General features: G+C 40.9%; 3 protein-coding genes across 3 annotated transcripts; 2 read left to right on the forward strand and 1 right to left on the reverse strand.

Annotated features, from left to right (window-relative positions):
* Window positions 1-641: 641 nt before the first annotated feature.
* Window positions 642-2,378, reverse strand: LOC143882154 (uncharacterized). Its single transcript, XM_077385598.1, has 2 exons — window positions 1,969-2,378; window positions 642-1,799 (listed from the first exon to the last, which is right to left on the reverse strand). Exons 1-2 carry the CDS (start codon window positions 2,017-2,019, stop codon window positions 1,023-1,025), a joined length of 828 nt encoding a protein of 275 aa, XP_077241713.1. The 5' UTR covers window positions 2,020-2,378; the 3' UTR covers window positions 642-1,022.
* Window positions 2,018-7,508, forward strand: LOC143880638 (uncharacterized). Its single transcript, XM_077383616.1, has 6 exons — window positions 2,018-2,167; window positions 4,636-5,205; window positions 5,290-5,949; window positions 6,056-6,181; window positions 6,569-6,697; window positions 6,804-7,508. Exons 1-6 carry the CDS (start codon window positions 2,018-2,020, stop codon window positions 7,506-7,508), a joined length of 2,340 nt encoding a protein of 779 aa, XP_077239731.1.
* Window positions 7,509-14,933: 7,425 nt separating this feature from the next.
* Window positions 14,934-17,909, forward strand: LOC143882156 (protochlorophyllide reductase-like). The gene is made up of 5 exons (XM_077385599.1): window positions 14,934-15,089; window positions 15,186-15,284; window positions 15,796-16,330; window positions 16,863-17,221; window positions 17,588-17,909. Exons 1-5 carry the CDS (start codon window positions 15,039-15,041, stop codon window positions 17,741-17,743), a joined length of 1,200 nt encoding a protein of 399 aa, XP_077241714.1. The 5' UTR covers window positions 14,934-15,038; the 3' UTR covers window positions 17,744-17,909.
* The last annotated feature ends 5,895 nt before the right edge of the window (window positions 17,910-23,804 follow it).

Below are 23,804 nucleotides of genomic sequence, written 5' to 3' on the forward strand. Positions count from 1 at the left end.
GTCACTTTTCAAAAAAAAAGAAGAAGATGGGATGATAAGTACGTGTTTGTACGTCCACTCATCATAAAATTTCTCGCATCAACCCCACCCACACACACACAAGAAAAAAACGAAAAAGAAAAAAGAAGACATTCATTGGATGCAATGATCTAAAACTCAATCGATCGAGTTGCCGTTCAAAAAAACAAAAAATTACAACTCAATAAATCAAGTGTGGTGATCAAAACACTAGATTTTCCCTTTCATCAACCCTATGTGTGGAAGATCTAGGAACAATTTCCTTGCCTTGAAAGATAATCAATGTACAAGTATGGATAGGTGTTGCTTGGATGAAAGATAAATCTGAAGGAAAGATTAGTGCCATTGTTCATGAGCGGCGATCATTCATCCAAAAGTCACTGTAACCAAACAATCCAAACCCATCCAATCCCTCAATGACCAAAGGTCCTCCTCTAGTTGCACATTAAGATCGTTGTCAGACTGGGGTGAATTCTAGACAGTCTACCACGATGCTGATGTACTTTGGATAGGTTTAATCAGAGCATCTCATGGGAATTCTAATACAAATGCTTCTCATTGTATTATTCATTTTCCATGTTATTCCATATAGCGTGCTGGCTCATGAAAGAGAAGATAATAAGTAGAAGGAAACCAAAAACTTGTAAATATATTCAGATACAAACAGGCACAAGAATGACATCACATCACCCAACAACTTGTGGAAACAGAGATGGAGAGACCCAATTCCTATCCCTATGCCTATACTTGTGTTTATACTAGAATCCACCCTTTAACAAGCGATAGTAATACAAGCCTAAAAACACACAACCCCTACACACCTACTTGCGCCAGAATCAGTGAGGCCTGAAGCCAAAAACTAAAAACAGTAGCTTCAAACAGTGATAGTTGTTTCTCTCTAAAAAAAAAACCTAAGGACAGATAGCCAGAGGCTCCCCACAGTACAAACAACAGCACCAACGACATGTGTCTGTCTTCTTCTCTCTAAAAAAACAGGGAGAAAACTAGTTTCCTTGTGGAGGATCATCTAATGGCGGTTTGACATCAGGAGAGACGAAGAGAGGGAGATCATCCCAATTCCAGTATCCCGTCATTGTCGTGTCGAGGAAATTATTGCCTGTGGGGGTTGTCCATGGAGACAATTGAGTGTTGAATTGGAAATGGGTGTCCTTCCCACTGTCAAACACAAAGTTATTCCCAGCGTTGTTTCTCGGGTAATTGAATAGATTGGAGCGTGTTTCTAAAGAGAGATCGTTATTGAAGGAGGAACTTATGGTTGCGAGCGAAGGAAATTGGGGCACTGGAGGGAGAGAAGCCATGAAACTGTTGTTGATAAAATCATGATGTTGTGTTGATGGTTGTGGCTGTAGTAGTTGTGGGTGGAGAAGAGAACGGTATAGGCTTGGCGAGATGTCTTTCTGATCAGCAAATGTAAGAGGCAATTGCTGTGTCTGAATTCCCATGTGGGTGTTACTAGGAATGATGGTAGTGGTGGTGGTGGTGGTGGTGGTGGTGGAAGAGGTCTTGAGGCGCTTGTTCTTGCGTCCCCCACCGATAGGGACATTGCGAAGGGTTCCACCTTTGGTCCAGTGCCTCCTACAAGCCTTGCAGAAATGGCGAGGCTGCGATCGATTATAGTTGTTGTAGTAACAGAACTTGGTGTTAGTCGAATCGCATCTTGGGCATCTCAGAGGAGGAGATTGTTGCTGCTGCTGCTGCTGTTGTTGTTTTGATTGAGGCGGCTTCGGAAGTTCTAGACCTCCGTTTTGCAGCAACAAGTTCTGCTCCAAGTAATCAATACCCAACACCACCTTTATTAGATCTAACCATATTTAATCAGTTCAAGACAAGAGATTACAGAAGAAGAGATGGAAATATGAATATTTGCTCAGATCCCAATTAATATAAAGAGAAATTAAACAGAAGAGGAAAAGAAAGATTTTTCATTACCTGGGTCCAATCGAGGCCGTCACCAGAGACCTGTTTAGAACTGAGACCCATGTCAGGCACAAAAAAAGGAGAAGAAGAAGTGATGAGATTCCTAGCCCTTGGAGCGAGGGAGGCGAAGAATAAGAAGACAGATGAATCTGAAGAAGAGAAGGAAGATGAGGTTTTTGAGCTTAAGCCAGAAGGCGTAGCATTGGTGCTGGTATTTTAAAAGGAAAGCTTCTGCTGGTGTTGTTATTATTGAAGAGTAGAGGGAGATGGACACCGGAAGAGTAACAAGCATATCGATGATAAACTTAAACAGGTGGTGAGCTGAAGAATCTAAAATTGCCCTGCTCTCTCTCTCTCTCTCTCTCTCTCTCTCTCTCTCTCTCTCTCTATACCTTGGCCTTCAGTTGATACTACTAGCCCCTGCTATGCCCATTCACATCATTTTATAGAGAGAGAGAACAGCAGACTTCGGCATTAAGGCAAAGATACAGAACAGAACAGGCAACAAACACGTGGACATAATAGACAATAATGCTGCTATCATTTTCCTTTCTGCACTCCCATTCAAAAGCTTTTTATCAAATGGTTGAGATTGGTTGATAGCAGCAATTTTCAGGTTGGTAAGCAATCAAAGGTGAGGCCCACTCGATGGAGATTCCAGATCGACTGTGGTAAGAGCTTCATGTAAAGTAGGGTCGGCATCACTTTGGAGAAAAATCATAGTTAAAGATACTTGATTACGTATGTGATTTCACTTGTTGATCAATTAATTGATTAATGAAATGTTGAAAAGAGTAGGGTCCAAATAGACAAGGACGAGTAGGTATACTAGGATCCATGGTTGCCATTTGCTGGTCAGTGCGATACAACCAGAGAGAGAGAGAGAGATGTTAGGTAGGAATTGGAAATGCAAGTTATATTTAAGTAGAAAAATGACTGAATAAGAGGGAGGTCCTCATCTTGTATTTCCAATAGTCTAATATGTCCACCATCTCTGTCAGTCAATCCATAATTCTCTCTTTCAACACTTAGAAAAATTGCAGGGAATAAAATGTTTGATTCCACATTTGACTAATCAATTAACATAAGCACCTTTTTTCCCTAGCAGCCATAAGGCCCAAAACTCTATGTTAATGAAAACTAATAAACTATTAAAACATGGTTTCCCGTTAGGTTTTGAGCTCATTGTTTCACCAAGACCAATCCCTTGGTTCCTTGTACTACCATCCATGTATCATCCTTTTTCTTTGTAACTGTGAAATCAAAATTTCTTAGGCGACCGTTCGTTTTCGAAATTGAGTAACAATTGTGACTCCAAAACTTATTATTACACTAAATTAGATGTAAATAAGTTACAAATATTTATTTATTTATATGATTTGCTAGGCAATTTCAGGGAAAGCCATTTCGGGGATGGCTTTTGCACAAGAGAAGAGCAACCTCGGATGAATTAAAGGAATAAGACAAAATCTTCTAAAATGTGAGCCAGTGTGGCTTTTTTATCTTGCAAAAGCTGGTTGTGAAATGGCTTATGGTATATGCTACAGAATTTTTTGGAAAGGCATTTCCCGGCTGACTCTTGCATGACAGTAAAACCCAATTAATACTATTTGTTGGTTTAGGTAATCTGAACTCCAATCTGAGAGGGACAGGTGGTGACCGGAGTCAAGACCGACCGCCAGCGAGAAGCCGCTGTGCGGCACACAACCAATCGCAGTGCTCGGCTAGCTAGAGTGAGGAATCTCGGAGCTCAACAAAAGTCCTGGCTTACGGCTATACGGCGAAAGATCCCCAACCTGTGATTGCCAGAAAACCATGCGAGCTCAATACTGACAACCATGATGGCCATCGCGTTGCTAACCCACCATTCTAGGAACCTCCGCCTATAAAAGGAAAACTCCAAGTTTGATTCGTAGGTAATCCGGATACGCATAACCAACCCCTTGCACCTCGGACTCCCGACCTCTTCCTTTCCTGCTCAATTTGTATGGTTGTCTCGTCTTACTTAAGCATTGGAGGGTTTTCATTGAGTTCGGACTCAGAGCATTCTTGACCGTTGTTAGAATAAGCCTATATGCCTATGGGCATTTTAGTCATTGTAGTTATTGTACAGCTTTTATTATATTAATAAAAGGGTGAGGGGGAGATACCCAACTCACACACTTCCTTTCTAATCTCTTTTGCAACATGGTATCAGAGCCCTAGGGCTTCTGATCCCTAGGGAAACCTTTACCCTCTATCTTCTCCATCAACCCTAACCCTAAACCCTCCCCCTTCTCCCTCTCTCTCACCTAACCCTAACCCTAACCTAACCCTAATCCGCTATAGTACTGCTACAGTACCGCTACAGTGCTGCTATAGTACCGCTACAGTGCTGCTACATTACCGCTACAATGCTGCTACAGTACCGCTACAGTACAACCCTAATCTATTATACCCTATAAAACCCTCTTTTACACCCTAATCTATTTTATGGTCTTTCGTTTCATTATTTTTCTTTGCTCAATGTGCTGATCTTCTTTAATCCTCTTCTCCATTTCTCTTTCAGCATCTTCCTGGTTCTTTATGGGTTTCTCTTACTCAAGTCCTGCACCTTTGACATCGTCATATGACTCTTTCTATTGATTAGTTGGCTCTGCCTATCTTTCTCTCCTTTCTATTTGCTGTTGTCGTTGGTAGTGGTTTCTTTGTTCGTCTATATTCGTTGTCGTCATGGATCCTCCCGTCATTGTTGATCTCTCCTTTGGCATGACCACTGATGCCAGTGCCTCTACCACAACCTCGGCCCCTTCTTCTTCTTCTTCTCACTTGGCACCTGTGAAAAATTCTTACCCACAGTTGAATATTGCCAAGTTTGATGGAACCAACTATTTAGCGTGGAAGGTTGCGATTGAGACTTACCTATTTGGGCGAGGCAAAATCTGTTTCCTTCGTGAGGATCCTCCTTCGCCTAAGGATCTTACGTATACTCGCTGGGAGCAGGAAGATGCATTGATACAGAGTCTTCTATGGCAGAGTATGACTCCTGATATTTATTCTACTATGATTCTTCTTCCGACTGCGAAGGGGATCTGGGATCATACTGCAGTGACGTATTCTGGGATTGAGAACGTCACTCGTATATGTTCCACTTACTCTGAGTGGATACAGCTCCGTCGTGACGACATGTCTCTTGAAACTCATTACGGGAAGTTCATCTCTTTATGTCAGCAGCTTGATGTCTTTCTATCACTCACTTCTGATATTAATGTTCTCCGACGTCAATGGGAACATATTCGAGTGGTGCACTATCTTGAGAGCCTAGGCCCATAGTTTACCCATCTGCGCCATCAGATTCTTGGTTATGGGAACATTCCTTTGTTGCGCGAGACTTACTTCCGAGCTCAGCAGTGCGTTAGAGAGACTCCCTCCCGACCTACTTCTGACCGTTCGGCTCTTGCAGCATATGATGGTGGTGGTGGTACTCGTCCTTCTCGGGGTGGTGGTTCTTTTTCACGAGCTCGTGGCAGTGGTGGCGGTCGTGTTGGGAGTGGGCGTGGCCATCCTTATTGCACCCACTGCCAGCGAGATGGCCATGTCGTTGAGACTTGTTACACATTGCACCCCGAGCTCAGGCCGCCTCGATCAGCTCACCTCAACAATTCTGTCCCATCTGACTCAGTCATCTCTGCCCCTGCCTTGCCACCTGCTGATGACTCATTCTCCTTTACGCGGGCAGACTATGAGGAGCTCCAGCACCTCCGACAGAGTGCTTCACAGGCCACTGCGGGCTTTGCCCAGCCAGGTAGTTCACATACTACATTACTTTCTAGCTCCGGTTCCTGGATCATTGACTCAGAAGCCTCGAACTATATGACTGGTAACTCATCACAGCTCTCTTCTTTTCGCAGTTTTTCATCTGCTTTTCAGTCAATTACTTTAGCTGATGGTTCCACTACCCCTATCACTGGTATTGGTACCACATGTCCTTCACCTAATCTTCTGCTATCTTCAGTATTGTGTGTACCTAAATCTCCTTTTAGTTTATGATATGTTAGTCAAATTACGAAAAAACTTTCTTGCTCTATCTCATTCTTTCCATCTTACTGTCTTTTTCAAGATCTTTCAACTCGGAGGACGATTGGATCGGGTCGTGAGGTGGATGGCATGTACCGTCTTAATTGTAGCCCCTCTTCGTCAGCTTTACACAGTTCAGTGGATGCCTTTCAGTGACACTGTCGACTGGGTAACCCATCACTTCAGCGCCTCCGAGCGACATCCTTAGTTCCCTCTTCTGTCTCTCCATTTCATTGTCAGTCTTGTGAACTCGGGAAGCATCATAGAGTGTCTTTCCCTTCTCGAGTTGTCACTAGAGTAGATAGTTTATTTTAGCTCGTTCATTGTGATGTATGGGGACCTTCTAGGGTCGCGTCGAATAATGGATTTCAGTATTTTGCTATTTTTATTGATGATTACTCTCGAATGACTTGGCTGTATCTATTGAAAGACTGCTCCCAGGTCTTCTTTGCATTTCAAAATTTCATAATGAAATAAAAAACCAGTTTAGTTGCAGTCTTAAATGCCTGCGTACTGATAATGTACGTGAGTTTTTTCTGGTACTGGTGGCTTTCAGGATTATCTCTCCTCTCATGGCATTATCCATCAATCCTCTTGTGTATACACCTCGCAGCAAAATTGTGTCGTAGAAAGAAAACAACGCTATCTACTTGAGGTGGCTCACACTCTCCTCTTCCAGATGCATGTTCCTAAAACCTACTAGTCTGACGCCTGCTTGTTTCCTCTCCAATCGTCTTCCATCTTCAGTGCTTCATGGGGATTATCCATTTCACATTGTTTATCCACATCAGGATTCATTCCCTCTTATGCCCCGTGTCTTTGTCTGCGTTTGTTTTGTCCATCATTTGGAACCTGGCCGCGACAAGCTTGACCCTCGGTCAGAACGATATGTTTTTCTGGGTTACTCTCGCACCCAGAAAGGAAATTGTTGCTATAGTCTGTGTCTACGCCGTTGGTATGTATCAGCTGATGTGACCTTTTTTGAATCAGAATCATTCTTTGGCTCTACCTCCGTTCCTCATGTTGTCAGAACGGAACCTGATGTGACCATTTCTCTTCTTGTTCCTTCCCCTCTTCCTCCGACTTCCTTAGCACCTTCTCCTACTTGCCCTACTGGACATGTTGATTTGTGTGCTCCTAGGGTAGATCGTCCCCCTACTAAAGTCCAATATCAACGTCGTCAACAACAGGCACAACTTCCTCACACCGACAAATCGTCTTTACAGGCAGAGATCTCTTTACCCTCTCATCAAGTACCTTCATCTCCTGTAGTTGTTTCTGACTCTCCTATTGCTTCACGTACTCATTCTCATTCTACTGCTCACCCCATTTCTAATTTTGTCTCTTATGATCGTCTAACTCTTCCTTTCAAAAGCTTTGTCTTGTCTGTGTCTTCTGCTGTGTTACCACAGTCTCTGGATGAGGCTCTTCATCACCCAGGATGGCGAGCTGCAATGGATCTTGAAATGGGAGCTCTGCATTCTAATCACACATAGTTTCTCTACCTGCTGGTGCTCGTCCTGTAGGATGCCGTTGGGTGTTCCCCATTAAATATCTACCTAATGGCATCGTTGATCGATTGAAAGCTCGTCTGGTGGCCAAGGGCTACACTCAGACATTCGGTGTCGACTAACATGAGACGTTTTTCCCAGTGGCGAAGATTCCTTCCGTTTGGGTTCTCCTCTCCCTTGCAGTCAATAATGGATGGCATCTCCACCGGTTAGATGTGAAAAATGCTTTTCTGCATGGCGACCTCCTTAAAGAGGTGTATATGGAGCAACCACTAGGTTATGTTGCTCATGGGGAGTTGTCCTCATCAGTCTGTCTCCTCAGAAAAGCAATTTATGGGTTGAAGCAATCGTCGTGTGCATGGTTTGGCAGATTTAGCGAGGCAGTTATGAGGTTTGGCCTCAAGCAGTGTGGTGTGGATCACTCAGTATTCAGTCATCAGTCCTCAGTCCTCAGCAGGATGCATTATGTTAATTGTATATGTCGATGACATCATTATTACAGGGAGTGACTTAGGGGCAATTTGGAAACTGAAAGCCTTCCTTCACAAAGAGTTCACGACAAAGGACCTGAGACGTCTCAGATATTTTCTTGGGATAGAGGTTGCATATTCTTCTAGTGGTTTGTCTCTATCACAGAGGAAGTACGTTCTGGATTTGTTAGAAGAGACAGAAAATCTTGGTGTGAAACCTGTAGCTGCACCCATGGATCCAAATGTGAAGCTGGTTCCAGAAGAGGGTGCGTTGTTGAAGGATCCTGGTAGGTATAGAAGACTTGTGGGCAAACTTATATACCTTACGGTTACTCGTCCTGATATATCCTATGCCGTTGGGGTGATTAGCCAGTACATGACCTCTCCTCGTACTTCGCATTGGAATGCAGTGGTTCAAATACTCAAATATCTGAAAGGTACACCAGGAAAAGGATTATTATTCAAAAGACATGGTCATACACGAATTGAGGGGTTCTCAGATGCTGATTGGGCTGATTCCCTGCGGATAGGAGATTGACTACTGGGTATTGTACCTTTGTTAGAGGTAACCTAGTTTCATGGAAAAGTAAGAAACAGGATGTCATTGCAAAATCAAGTGCAGAGGCAGAATACAGAGTCATGGCACATACTACAACTGAGATTATTTGGTTGAGATCACTCCTAGCTGAGATTGGTATTGTGTTTCCTTCGCCGTTCAGTTGTATTGTGACAACAGAGCAGCTATCTATATTGCGACGAATCCAGTTTTTCATGAGAGAACAAAGCATGTTGAAGTTGACTGTCATTTCATTCGTCAGAGAATCTAGAACAGTTGTATTTACTCGTTTTGCAGAACAATTGGCTGACATGTTTACCAAACCATTAAATAAATCAAAATTGAATGACATATGTAACAAGCTAGGAATGTACAATTTATACATTCCAGGTTGAGGGGGAGTGTTAGAATAAGCTTATATGCCTATGGGCATTTTAGTCATTGTAGTTATTATACAACTTTTATTATATTAATAAAAGGGTGAGGGGGAGACCCAACTCACACACTTTCTCTCTAATCTCTTTTGCAACAACTGTGTTAAGCGCAGGTCCTCCAACCGAGCCAAACACCCCTCTGTCACAGCTAGGCAACCCATCCAAGCATACCAAATCCAAGATCCAAGCGGCAACACTATTAAAACCAATTTAGTTGGGAAAAATGTTTCCCAAGAAAAAAAATTCTTGGAAAAAAGCGAATGACGATGGAAAGAAACGTATACATTATAGAGGGATATGCTAGGGACTGTAGTAGAAAAGCATTTCGCGGCTGGCTGTAGCATGAGAGAGCAGCCATCTTAGATGAATTAAGTGAACAAGACAAAATCTGCTGAAAAGTGAGCCTGTGTGGCTGCTGTCTCATGCAAAAGTGAGCAATTCGTAATGGCTTTTTACGGAAAAATCCCTAATATTTGACAAGTAGATTCAATAAGTTGAATAATATGGCCTTTTTAAAGTTGATATCTTTATCAAGTAGAGAAATGCATGTGCATGGATCGTCTATTGTCCTCAATCCAACGTGTTCGAGTCATCATTCAACATAGCAAACAGTAACATTCACTAAGACATACTCGGTCCATCTCTATCGTTTAATATTCTATATTTTTAAGAGTAAAGTTAGGATGGCGTAAGGAGGAAGCAATGAATCTTTGGGAGTGGAATGAATTCAATAGAAGGCCTCTTGTTCTATATCTCACCTCCTAATTTTCTATTGTTGAATGTTGGTTTGGTATGTGTTTCACGCACCATTTGGGTCCTTTTCATTCATTTCCTTTATGAGATCTGACTCCTCTTTTATAGGTGGCAGAGACCCCTACTTTTTTAGAGGGAATCCCATGCACTTTGTTGATTTCTTAATGGCGAAGCTCCAAACGCTTCTTCATTTTTGTTGATTTCTTAATGGCAAAGCTCCAAACACTTCATCTTCCACTTGCTGGGACGGACTTCATTATTCTTTTTAAAGTAGATGAAACCCTGCCCTCCTCCCTAGGGGTGTAAATGGATCCAGACGGTCCGATGGACCATCCGAATCCGAACTTTAATGAACAGGATATAAGCATATCAAGAGGGTCCATGGGCATATTTCGGATTCCAAATCATATGATCCAAAAATTTTCAGATCGGATCTAGACATGCTGCGAAAGTCTTTAGGGACAGTCACGATCCGAAATCATCTTACAGAAATACCCTCAAAATCATTACAACATCAATGTTAAGTGGGGGTATTCTCGTCAAAATAGCCATATTCTTTTAGTAGTTATCGGTTTCCATCTTTATTAAACGAAATCTCCTTTTTCCTTTTCGAAATAAATCTTCTCTTCCTTCCCGTGTAAGTAACGCTTCCCCATTTGTGGAACGAACATCTCATCTTCCTATCGGTAACCCTAACCCATCTACCCCATTGACATTAATGTTCTGTCCCTAGTCATTGCTCTCACCCTCTAGCCATTGCTCTCACCCTCGCCATCGCCCCAACCTTGCCTTCCCAGCATCCAAGCAGTAAGCACGGAAAACTCATGCTAAGTTTTTGGTTTATATTATCTTCTCAGAATATTGGGTAGTGGATACATATTTTTTTCCTTGTTTTTAGTCACTTCTTTGAAGTCGATCACTGCTTTTCATTATGGTGGACTGACATTCTAGCTCTTTTTAAAAAAATTAATTGTGTACTCAGTTTGCTAGGACATAATAGGACACTCCGATGGACAGTCCGATTTAAAATGGATCGTGATCGTGACATGGAAAGTAGGATCCGAAGAACAATCCGAATCCGATCCGACCGATAAGGAATTTGAATGGATCGTGATTGTGACATAGGTGGATCCGATCCGAAGTGGATCCGTTGACACCCCTACTCCTCCCGTCTCTATGGGTTGTAAGCTCACCATGACGCCTTCCCCCTTTTAAAAATATAACTCTTGGGGAGTTCCCTGTTGATGTATACATGGGTTCACTTAGACAATCAAAGCATTGGCCAAGTTGCCTTTCACATGCCATGTGTTTGCATCGATGAGGTAACACTTGTCAATCATCTAAACAAACAAACTGTTGACCCATAATGAATAATCGATTATGAGATGTTGTAATGCATAAGAGAAGATAAGGGAGCTAGGAAGATACACGGCCAAAGCGGGCGCCCGTGAAGAGTTAAGGGAAATGATATATGCGCCAAGGTGTTTCAATAAACAAGCGCCCAACTTGTTTGTCGTGTAGTATTTTAAAGGGATTTCAGAGGATATTATTGTTCTCAAAAAACTCTTTAAACCCTTTAAATACTACACAACAAACAAGTGGAGCGCATGTTTATTGAAACACTTGGCGCAGATATCATTTCCCTAAAATAAACCTGACTTCCCATACCCATGGTAAATAGCCTCGGAATGGATTTGGCATAAATACAAAATCACACCATTGAGACAAACTTAACTGACTAATAAATAGACTTTTGTCCAGTGAATGTGAACCACCAATAATATTGCTTTTAACGATCACATTTTAGGCACATTAATTGGATGGTTAGGATCATCCAAATGGGGAGATCTGTTGGTGATTTTCAAAATAAGTAGTGTTTTTTTTCAAAAGAGTAATGCTATGGAGACCGAGAGTTCGACAGAGAAGGGGATTGAACAAATGAGTTTTCTCCACAAACATCAAAGTAATGTAGGCCCACCCTTAGAAATAGGAAAATCCGCAAAACGAAAACCTTTTTGTACACATGGTGAGTTCTCGTTCTTGGGCTTTCCATGGGTCATACTCTCAATCTCCACATCATTTTCCTTTTGAAAATGATTTTTGAAACAAATGATTTTATTTTGGGAAAAGGAAAATTATTGTTTTGAAAGAGAGAGAAAAAGGCTTGTGGGAGACTAAAAAGTTTAGTCTCGCATTAGAAAAGTAGGGGGTAAAAAGTATCCTCTACTTTTTCTTTTTTAAATTCAATGTTTTGCAAATGGTGGACCAATGGACTGTCCACGCATACGCGGCATGGGCCGTAGGGCACTACTGGTGATTTTTGGCACACTTTGCAAATACTCATCGTCACAATGAGCAATTGGAGCGCTTAAATTTTTCGAGATTTGGTCACCGCTATTATATCAAAATCAGTATGATCGGATGGTGATCCCGAGCAGATCCGATCTAGACAGTAGGATTGTGCTCGGATGTGCTCCAATGGCTAGTGCTCGAACAGGTGTGATTTGGAGCATAGAATCATGTGATAATAATGGTTAGTGTTTGATCAGGTGCGATATGGATCATCAGATCGCGACTAGTCGCATATCAACAATCAAAGGCTGACCGGGTGTGATACAAGCTACAAATTGGCGATCGGTCATGATCTAATGGTATTTGGGGGAGGACAGAGGTTTAGTAAACCTAACCGTCACCCCAAAGCCGATTTGGACCATTGGCGCTATCTAACATCCAAATATGCAATCCATGTTGATCAGGTGTCAAGAAAGAGTGCATTTCAACATGAAACGACACCAGAAAGTCTATAAATAGACCAGAAACACATCATTTGTGTAGAAAATCTGAGATTTCTTTGTGGGAATCACATTCTAGTGATTTTCAAAGCCTTCTCCCTCTTAAAGATTTTGAAATTCTATTTCCTTTTTCTTTCTGCCTGGTTATCTATTTTTTGCAAAAACAAAAATCACTATATCATATACTTGCAAAATCCAAGGGTGTTTTGGGTTTGTTTCCGCTTGTGCGTAGCATTAACAAACATCAATAGATCCTATCTATTGGGCTTCATTTTAGCTTGGAGGCGAACTTGCAGATCCCCTTTGCATACTGGATGGGTGAGTATCGTCTTTTAAGGCAACTTTGTAACGAGCATTGAAGTATCATTTTCTTCTACATCTCCACCAAGGTTCATCGTCCCCAACACATTTTCTCCAACAAGATCTTCCTACCATGGCCAACAAATGGCAGGCACGACTAGATGTATGATTAAAGTGGAAAATAGGTCTTCACATTAGATGTTTGAAAGACCATTCTTTGGAGATTTAGGATCATCTAATCAAATTAATTTCTATTTTTTGGCTTGTGAATGGGAGTGTCCACCTTGATGAATGGATCAAATTTTGTCCTCTTCTCTATTTTTATTGCATTTCATTTTTCATCGATTAAGTTAGAATTTATTTGAAAAGCTATGCTATGCATCACATGGAAGGAGGGTGATCGAATAATGTTCAACCCAAGGGGCACAAGTGGCCAACCATCTTTGAAGAAGAGCCACCAACTCAACTACCCAATTCAATTGGAGAAACCACCCACGTAGCCCTTCTCTTTGAGGCTCCATCAGCATTCAGCAGAAAGAGCCTCTAATTAATTGGAGCTTGGGGGAAGGATTCTCGTAGCAGTCCGTTTTCCTTAAAGAGGAAGTCATAGATTGTGTGATCATTTTGAATAAAAGATTGAAAATATTTTGAGAACAAGAAGAGAGATTTGAAAGGAAATACATGAGGAAGGGAACTGCTAACCGATCTCGCTGCAATGTTTGCATATTTGTACTATCACACGTGATAAAGACGAAGGTGTTAGTTGCATGTATATGGACATTTTTTTTTTTTTTTTGAGAAACATGTATATATGAACATATATGGTCCGAAAAAAGAATGAATACAATCGTATCTATAGCAACTAAATTGTATCTACATCATCCAAGTAGGAAGAGAGTCCTACACGGCCATCGATATTATCTGAAACCTTCACTCAAATTTGGGGTGAGTGATGAACTTTCACCTTTGTCTCAAACCACTTAAAGCAACATGTGTAAAGGCTCTTAGTTGAGCCATCTGCAATTTAATCTCGACTGTCAATCAAAAGAACTTATAAGGCTCCCTGAGCGACATGCACGCGGGTGAAGCAATATTCAACTCCAATGTGCTTAGTGTAAGTGTTCTCACAGTTAGGAACACAAAAACTAGATATCTTGGGTGAACAGCATTAAGAAAATCAGTTTACATGCATAGTCAGTTTCGGGAAACATAAACATATAACTATAGTCAAGGGTCATGGTTAGTTATGCTTGCCATCAGCCGGATCACTTGTAGGTTTCTTGACGGCCCCTATGCTTCTCCATTCCCATGGCTGAAGATTTGGAATTCCCTAGTGCCAACTAGGATTCAAGCTTTCTTTAGGATTCGATTGAGTCATATCTGTTTCTATGTTTATCCTCTCGAGTGTTATATAATAAATACTCATTTGGCTTGACTGCGTAAGAAATCAAAGATTAACGGAAAATCTTTGATTTTATCAGGTGGCGTATGAGAAAACCCACACAAGTGTATCATCTATCCAAATGTCACCATATTCACTGGCGAGATATCAAACAAAAATTGAAGAAAAAAGGTAGGGTCCATCAGTAACATCCTCTCCTCTATGTATATATCCTGTCTTATCCTTTATAAAGGGAAATGATATATTTGCCCCTCTTTCTTACTTGGGACAGCCCAATTTAGTGTAAAACAGTAATCATAAATGCACTAGAGTGGCCTGTCCCAAGTAACAAATGGGGACCAATGTCTCTGGGATTTCTAAAATATGAAATGACATAAGTTATTTTGGTACACATGACAATATTGTGATGATCTGGCATTACGGGACAATGTTTTGTATGTCTTAATCAATCTTCATTGGGTTCATGTCTCTCTCTCTCTCTCTCTCTCTCTCTCTCTCTCTCTCTCCAAAACCCATAACTGTGGGGAGACTACAACCTTGGGTGGCGAGCCAAAAATATCCATTGATGGATTACTACCCATACAAATATCAAAACGAAATCCAAATGAGAAAAGCCCATTGGAGCATTGGAGTTGACATGGCATTTTTCCCAACCCATAAAAATCTACAATCTTATCCTCTCTCTCTCTCTCTCTCTCTCTCTCTCGTGCTACTATTTCATTCCTATAAATCCTTCCTGACTCTTAAGCAACACCTTCAATTCCCACCATATCCATCTCTCTCTTAGTTAGAAAATTTGTCAGCTTCCATGGCTTTGCAAGCCTCTCTCTTGTCTTCAGCTCTCACCATCCACAAAGAGGTGCGTTTCTGTGAGTGTGGGACAACCCATCAAATATTTGCTTTACTTTTTCTTGTTCTAACCAATAAACCCAATTTGATTTGCATTTTCTTGCAGGCCAAACTGAATTCATCAGCTAAGGACACATCTTTCTTGGGAATTTCGCTTTCTGACCATCTCCGATCCGACTTTACTCCTCTGGCCATCAAGAGCAAGGTATGATGATTTGCAGGCCAAAATTCTAGTCCCTTTCTCTCTGATATTAACATTGCTAAGAGGATCTCTTGCACTTGGGTCCTTCAATTTTAGCCAATTCTCAACTCAACTAAGCCTTTGTCCCAAACTAGTTGGGGTTGGCTAATGAATCCTTTAGAAAATTTTCATGAAGAAGGTGAAAGAATCTACCCGGCTCAAATTCATAAATTCTAGTCCTTTTTTTCCTGATATTAGCATTGCTAAGAGAGTCTATTTTCATTTGGGTCCTTCAATTTTGGCCAAACTAATTCATAGTCGTGGGTTGATGATGATAAGCTTAAGATATCAAAGTTAATTCTCATTCATAACATAAATGCATCATCTTTGTAAGCTCAAGCATGACTCACCTTATTCAATTAATGTTGTACATTGAATTTCTAATGATTTTTGTGTTTGTATGTTCATTTGTAATGGGTTCTCTGTTGTTTGGTTGTTTGTTTATTCTCTTATTGTCTATGTGCTGAAATTGCAGAGGAACTTGAGCAGAAGGAAGTTAGCTGTTGCAGTAAGAGCAGAAACAGCGGTTACAACTCCAGCGATCAACAATGCCACAGCCGAAAAGAAGAAAACACTGAGGAAAGGAACTGTTGTGATCACTGGAGCATCCTCTGGTTTGGGTCTTGCAACCGCCAAGGCTCTGGCGGAGTCCGGGAAATGGCACATTATAATGGCTTGTAGAGACTTTCTCAAGACCGAGAGGGCAGCTCAGTCAGTGGGCATGGCCAAGGAGAACTACACCATAATGCACCTAGACCTTGCCTCCCTCGACAGCGTCAGGCAGTTTGTGGACAACTTGAGGCGGTCGGAGATGCCACTCGATGTTCTCGTCTGCAATGCTGCTGTGTATTTGCCAACAGCCAAAGAACCAACCTTCACAGCTGAAGGGTTTGAATTGAGTGTGGGGACTAACCATCTTGGCCACTTCCTCCTTGCTCGGTTGCTGCTTGACGACATGAAGAAATCTGATTATCCCTCGAAGCGTCTCATCATAGTCGGCTCCATAACAGGTGCCTTTCTGAAGTCAAACTAGAATCAGCAATATTCATGTCAATCAGGTCCTCCTTCAGTTCATTTTGATCAAATGGATCACTGTATAGAACTTCTAGAGTCAATCATCACCTAGTTGTCAAAGTTTTACCTTGGCCAAACCCGGGTTTTGTCCTACCAAGTCAATCAAAAACTCCTTTTTTTTTTATGAAGATAAGTAGATAACAATTTTATTAAATAATAATGGTTGACATGTGCACTTCAGACGTAAGGGTTGCCCCATATAAAATGATTTGATAGAAGCTCCTAATTTGGCTAAGCGATCAGCCAAATCATTGGCACTTCTAGGAAACTTCTCCTGGGTTTTGTCCTACCAAGTCAATCAAGAACTCCTGTTAACTTCCCTGAGCCATTAGCTTTCCCCAAATTAATGAAAAATTGACTGCATCAATTATTAATACACTCAAGTATATGTAATGTTTGATGTCTGCAAGCAGCAACTGGTTGTTTTATTTCATGGTTTAAGCGTTAAATCTGACTTTGGTGGATTAGGGAACACAAACACATTGGCCGGAAATGTGCCTCCAAAGGCAAACCTGGGTGACCTGCGGGGACTGGCGGGTGGCTTGAATGGGCTGAACAGCTCAGCCATGATAGATGGAGGGGACTTTGATGGAGCCAAGGCCTACAAGGATAGTAAGGTGTGCAATATGCTTACAATGCAGGAGTTCCACAGACGTTACCACGAGGATACCGGCATCACATTTGCGTCCCTCTACCCAGGCTGCATTGCCACCACCGGCTTGTTTAGGGAGCACATCCCCTTGTTCAGGCTCCTCTTCCCACCCTTCCAGAAGTATATCACAAAGGGCTATGTCTCTGAGGAGGATGCCGGCAAAAGACTCGCTCAGGTTCGAAAAACAACACTTACTACACAGCAAATTCTTTGAATTGAAAACAATTATTAAAATTAATGTACTTTTGGTCTGTTTTAATCTTTTGAAAAACCTGCATAATTAAAAAACTACTTGAATTTTTTAATCAAATTCGAATTTTATGAACTAAACACAATGTTTCTGGTTTAGCCATGAATTTAATGAATAATTCATGATTTTTTCCTAACTCTTCCCAAACAATTCTTGATTTTTTCCAACGTTTGACTTGGCTGAATTATTCCAGAATCCAAACTTTGTAACTATGCTTATACAATTAACCACGCATTATGAAATGGAAGCCAAACCGTTATTGCTAACTCATTTGATTGGATTTTGGTTCAGGTGGTAAGCGACCAGAGCCTGACTAAATCAGGTGTTTACTGGAGTTGGAACAAGGACTCTGCATCTTTCGAGAATCAGCTGTCACAGGAAGCTAGGGATGCCGAGAAAGCTCGGAAAGTCTGGGAGGTTACTGAGAAGCTTGTTGGACTCGCTTGAAGAGTTGAAGGAGTGCCCGTGCCCACTGATACGATCCTCTTGCCGTTCATAGATAAGTTCGAGTGTGCGCATAACGAATGTGGCGACATGTATGCAGGTCTCTTTCAGGAAGAAAAAGAAGTTTTGTATTACTCAGACAATAAATCTTCGCATCACTTTTGCAGAAGTACAATATGATATGGCCAGAACTAAATAAAATCAGTAAATCTAAACTATGGATAGATAGGTACTTACCCTGCAATGGATCGAGATCAAACAACCTGAAAAGGGTCAACTGAATCACCAGTGTCTAATAAATATCTGAACAACTTAAACGTGAATTACCTGAGCAAAGGCATCCTTTAAGAATCTTTTAAGTTCCATTTTTGTCTTTTCAACAAGATATTGATCAACCGCTTAGTAAACCAGAGGGAATGAGTCATACTAAGTTGGAGGCAAACTAAGTTGGTCCTTTCTGTTAGGAGATTCATTTCATTTCCTCATTGAGGCACCAGTCTAAGGTCAATTAAGGAACTAGAGAGATTACATTCAAGCCATCAAAAGCCTCAAACAGCAAGATGGAGGGGGACATAGGACTCCAACAAGGGTGGAATTGTTTGATGCAATGGAGAAGCAGGCATAACCAAAGTTAGACACAGATATATCAAACTTCCTAAAATTTGAAATCTCTCTTCTTCGATTTCCCTTTTCTCGCAACATGAGTTTCTTCGTATTCATACATGCAATACAATTCAAACATTAGTTATTGTCTCAATTCCAAAATGTATTGCAACAACCATATCCAGCACAATTCCTCTTGCTTGGCTGACAAAACATTGTCCAAAACTTTCAACTCTTTCGATTTTATAGTGGAAGCTGTCTAGTCTTGTGTGCCACTGCCAACCACCTTCAAGGAAACAAGCATCAGAATTTTTCCAACTCTAACAAAATATTCAAAATGCAATACATGATATGAAAAACAGATAAGATCCCGAATCAGTGTCACATTGATGGATTTGGAGTCAGCTGACAAAGTCCAATACATATGTGCGTGTGGTTCCAAGCAAGGTCCTGGAAATGAGCATTTCTTATTTTTCTTTAAGAACCTTTTACAAAAAAAAAGAAAAAAAAAAGAAAACAAAGAATAGACAAAGCAATTGGTTTCAGTTTGTAGATGACAAATAAACCATTAAGGAAAACGAACAACAGAAAAAACTTCATTTGATGGGTTTATTTGATACAAACTACAAAGGTTTCTCAGGGCTCCTTCCACTGTTGCTTTCGGAAGTCAATGATGCCAGATGTCTCAACATCAGTAGGGATGCTAAGGAAAAATATTACTATGAAGCTTATAAGTAATGATAACAACTGAGAATGGGAAATGATAAAGCACCTTGAAAAGCTGTGCATAGATTGAATGCCTGCCTCCAGCTCCTCTTCATCCGCTCTTTCTCCTCTTCCTCCAAATCACCCTAATTTTTGCTCTTATCAACAGGTTCTTCTGAAATTGGAGACAAGATGGAAGGTAGAATGTAACTAATGGGAAATCATATTTGAATTAATCGACTTCAACAGAAATACATCTTTCCTTCAAAGCACTCCCAAAATAATAGAACAACAACTAGATATGCTTAAAAGTATTTAAACCATAGCAGTCGGAAACTCCTTGGGCAGGTGGGAAACTCGTTTCCCCTAAAACACGTTTCGGAAAGGTGGGAAATGCATTTCCCCTAAAAGGCGGGAAACTCGTTTCCGAAATGCATGAGAAACATATAAGAAACTTATATGAAACATGTGAGAAATGTATGGAAAAACAGTAGAAAACATATGTGAAACGTGTGGGAAATATGTGAGAGACTTATGAAAATCATTTAAAAAACACACACACACACACAAAAATGTGGAATAGACATTAAAAAGGAAAACAACAGCGTATACCGTAATAAAAACTAAAAGTAAGAAATATCCAAATAGAAATTTGAACTTAACAAAATTTAAATCTACAAAACCTTTTTTTGTTTTTGAAAAGTGACATATATATTGATACCATGAAAAGTACAATGGGGACAAGAAGTCCCTAGGACCATTACATAGTATCTAAATAGGCAGGGCATACCCTGAACTACCAGAGAGCATTGGGACTATCGATCCTATACATTTAATAAAATAAAAAAACCTGTGTATCTCGGCCAACTTTAAGACATCCTCCAGGGCATCCCACCATTCCTTCCTTCTTTTTGAGAAATAAGATTCCCCAAATGTATCATACGTAACAACCTATTTATCTAAGATTCATTCTATTCCTTTGTCCTCTTTACTTCCTCCATCGTTCATGCGTCTAGAGCCCAAATACACAGAAATCTCTATCAGGATACCAAAAACAAGTGAACAGCCTGATCCTTAACTTAAGACTGTCATGCGCATTCATTTAGTTCCACCATTAAAATCCTAATATCCAACTCCAGTTCCATGTCCTCAGGCCAAAACTCCGAGGCAAATTGTAGAGAAGGAACCTCTTCCACCGGGTTCTTCCGGATAGCTATGGTCTCTGCTATTTTTTGAATACAAAGGGTTCGCTTTTCCTCCCATTCAAACCACCTCAATTTATCGGAATATTCCAACCAGTGTTGGAAAAAAGGAAGCTTGTACATCAGTGTACAAATCTTCTTTAAGTTGGGTGTACCTGTTAGAGGGAAGAACTCTTCAGAAGTGAGTTTGTAGTCCTCCTGAAACTGCTTCCACTGACTCTTGATAATCATTTTGACTTGTTCTGGAATAGTGGGGGCTGTCACCGAAGCTTTTGCAGTATTGTATCGCAGACTACGAACCCATTGACGATGTTGGAACCATTCCGTATACTCTGGAATCTCTCTCCGTAGTCTCTTATAGGTACGAGGACCAGAGGAAGAAGAGGAAGGATCGGCCATTTTCTTTACCACAGTAAAAAGGAACTTACCTTTTGCCGAAGAATACAAACAGACTTAGAAAGTGACCTATTCTCCCATTAATAAACCTATATTAAGCAATAGCCGTATCTTCGCATCCAAGGGCCCACAACCTCTTTTCGATAGATCCAGATATTATAAATTACGTTCCTTCCCGAAGAAGGCAAATCCCATCATGGCCAAAAAAGCGGCCACCGCCAGAAAAGCCCACACCATACCATATACCAACACACGAAAGTCTACCTTTTTCATTTTATAATAAATAGGCATAATTAATAAAATCCTAAATTACTCAACCCTCCCATATAACAGAAAATATGACTAAGAGAGGGCTTGCCAAGTGATTCCAAGGGGGGCCCAGCAACTTTTTCTATTATCTTGGGTAGAAACCCCCTACGAAATTTTGCATCAGACAGATTTATCTGGGGTTTCTTCACTCAACTTTCAAAACCACTTTCAGGAAAGGATGTGATGGTTTTTTTCCTGTCAAAACCTAGATATTTCCTTAATCCTGCAAAACATCCTTTCTTTGACCAAATACGAAATGGCTGACATACCTTGAGTGGTTCCCAGCCAGAGGTTTCTTAAGCTTTAACCCATTTCCCGTACTAGGTCGGTAGTCCTGGCCGCAGGTAGGAGGCCATGTTGACATTGAAGGAGATTTGAAATTCAAATTCAAAAGGTGGGGCCCCGAGGGTACAACAACTCCCCGGCCAAGATTTTCTGGTGGAGGAGCCAACGGGCGTTCCATTGCTAGCACAGAGATTTCCAGATCTTGAGAGGCTCTCAGACTCTGAGTGTCAAAGCCTTATAGGGTAGACAATGAGCTCCTACTACCCAAAGAATCAATTCCAATCGTGTAGACTTGTCCGGAGACTTGAATTTGAATGGAGGTAGTAAAAAATTCCATCTCGGAGCAAGGATTTTAGCAGAGACAAAGGTCATATACTGATTATGGTTCCCTTCCATTTTTACTTCTAGAACTTGACCGAAAAGATTACCTAGAGCTTGAACCGATGATGTTGCCCATACATGTAGAGGAATGCCATAAAGTCTAACCCTAAATTCCTTCAGTCCCGGGTAGAAATCTTTGGACCAAGAGAGGAGGGAATGAAATCTGCCTACCCACAATTCATTGCCTTTGTCCAGGATCGCTGAAGCTTCTTGTTCTGATTCAAAGATAAATAAGACTTCGTCAAGTGATAAAAGACATGGGCATGATAGGGAAGGGAGATTCCAGACTTTTTTGGCCCACCGCCAAAGATCATAAAGATTATCAGTAGCCAAAGTGGCTAAAGATCCCCCTTTTTTAATTTTTCCAATTAAACAGCATCTAAGAGACGATAATCTTGATTCCACCTCTTTTCCGGAAATGGATAGGACCGGAGAACCAACCATAGAGTGAGTAGAGATCGTACCTGAATCAGGCCAAGGATCATCTTTAAAAGGAGTCGATTCAGGATCCACATCATAGCATGTCTTTCCCAAAGGCGGAAGCCCATCCTTTGGTTTCAAGTAACATTTCCGGCAGCTGACTCTCCAACTAAAATTTACATATTTACAGGAGGGGCACCACCAACCCTCATAGGCCCTCTTCACCTCTCTCTATTTCTTTTTTTCTTTCCACTGCCAAGAGCTTGGGGGAATACTTTTAGGTGCATATTTCCGATTGTGTTGTTTTTCCCTGCGACAGTAACGCCTCCAATGAAAATTTCGATAAGCACACTCGTCGCAATACCAATTGTCGCAATACCTCATGCTTGGGTCCTCCACTTCCTTGCATAAATCTACAAAACCTTATGTTTCATGTTTTCCTTGTATTTCACATGTATTTTCATTAACGGTCTCCATCGTTTCTGAAATGTTTCTAATGTTTTTCCTAAGACGTTTCTCATACGACTTTGTATTGTTTTCCCGTTTCTCGTTTCCCCTCTATTTTTTTCTTGCGTTTCCCGTTTTCGTTTCCCATTTCACTTCCTGAATCTGTTTCCCACCCTGGCAACTATGATCCAAACCATATTCTTAGCTTTCTTTTCTTCTTTTCTTTTCTGTCAGGTTAACACAAACCTATTTAGGGAGATGATTTTTTCACCCCCTGTAGGATTATGCGCCCCTTTTTCACGTGAATTGTGGGCCGACTTTAACGCTTTCGGCCCACAATTCACGTGAAAGGGGGGCGCATAATCCTACAGGAGGGGGGGGGAATCATTGCCCCCTATTTATTCAGAACACAATTAGGACAAAAGAAATGAGTAAGTACCTCATAGTTGGGTTATTCTTGTTATTGGACCCCAAAAACTTCTCCATATAAAGGACGTTCATGCGATTTAATAGAAACATAAAAGGAACTAAGACAAACACAGATGTGGAAAAGACAAACATGGGAAACTAAAAACTCGCAAAAGCAAAATCAAGAACTCACTTCATTACCAGAAGGCTTTCCCCAGCCTACAGGATGATAACCAAAGCTAGCTTAGGCAGGAATAGGAGCGTTCAAGTCAGATATTTTTAAATTTGAGTAAGATGATGGAGGGCCATATCCCTGGTTAAAAGAAATTTATGTAAATCCATTAAAACCAGGTGGAAAAGATTGAACAGAACATCCAGAAGATATTTTCTCAGCTAGCCTGTGCATAGATAAGCCAGGGAGGAGGAGCAACATCAGGCATACCAAGAGCTTCTTTCAGTTATTGTGCTTCATCTCCCTTAGCTTGACCTGTATAACCACAAAAGAGACAGGCATGCATTTTTAATAATAGGCACAGGGCTATTTTGTCATACAAACAAGGCTACCATCTATCCAGTAAGCATATAACATATTAACAGTGTAGAAATCAGTCGACAATAAGAGGCAGAGAAAATATATAGATTTAAAAAAAGATGCATATCCCAGCCATCTTTCCTCTATAGTTAACCAACAAACTATGAGAAACACTTCGGAAAGGGAAATACAATCAAGGCCACAAACAAAAGACAACCCAATTGGAGGTATGCAGTAAAGGACAGATGTATTAGTACACCATCCCAACTAATTGGATGGGATATTCAATACTTTCAATGCACTGGTCACCCTACTGATCTGAAAATAAACGATACTTGACAGATTTTGGCTATATACGAGACGTATTGATGAATAT

Source organism: Tasmannia lanceolata, unplaced genomic scaffold (assembly GCF_043159265.1).
Source record: "Tasmannia lanceolata isolate RefF3 unplaced genomic scaffold, GAP_Taslan_0.1 ptg000007l, whole genome shotgun sequence".
Taxonomy (NCBI): Eukaryota; Viridiplantae; Streptophyta; class Magnoliopsida; order Canellales; family Winteraceae; genus Tasmannia; species Tasmannia lanceolata.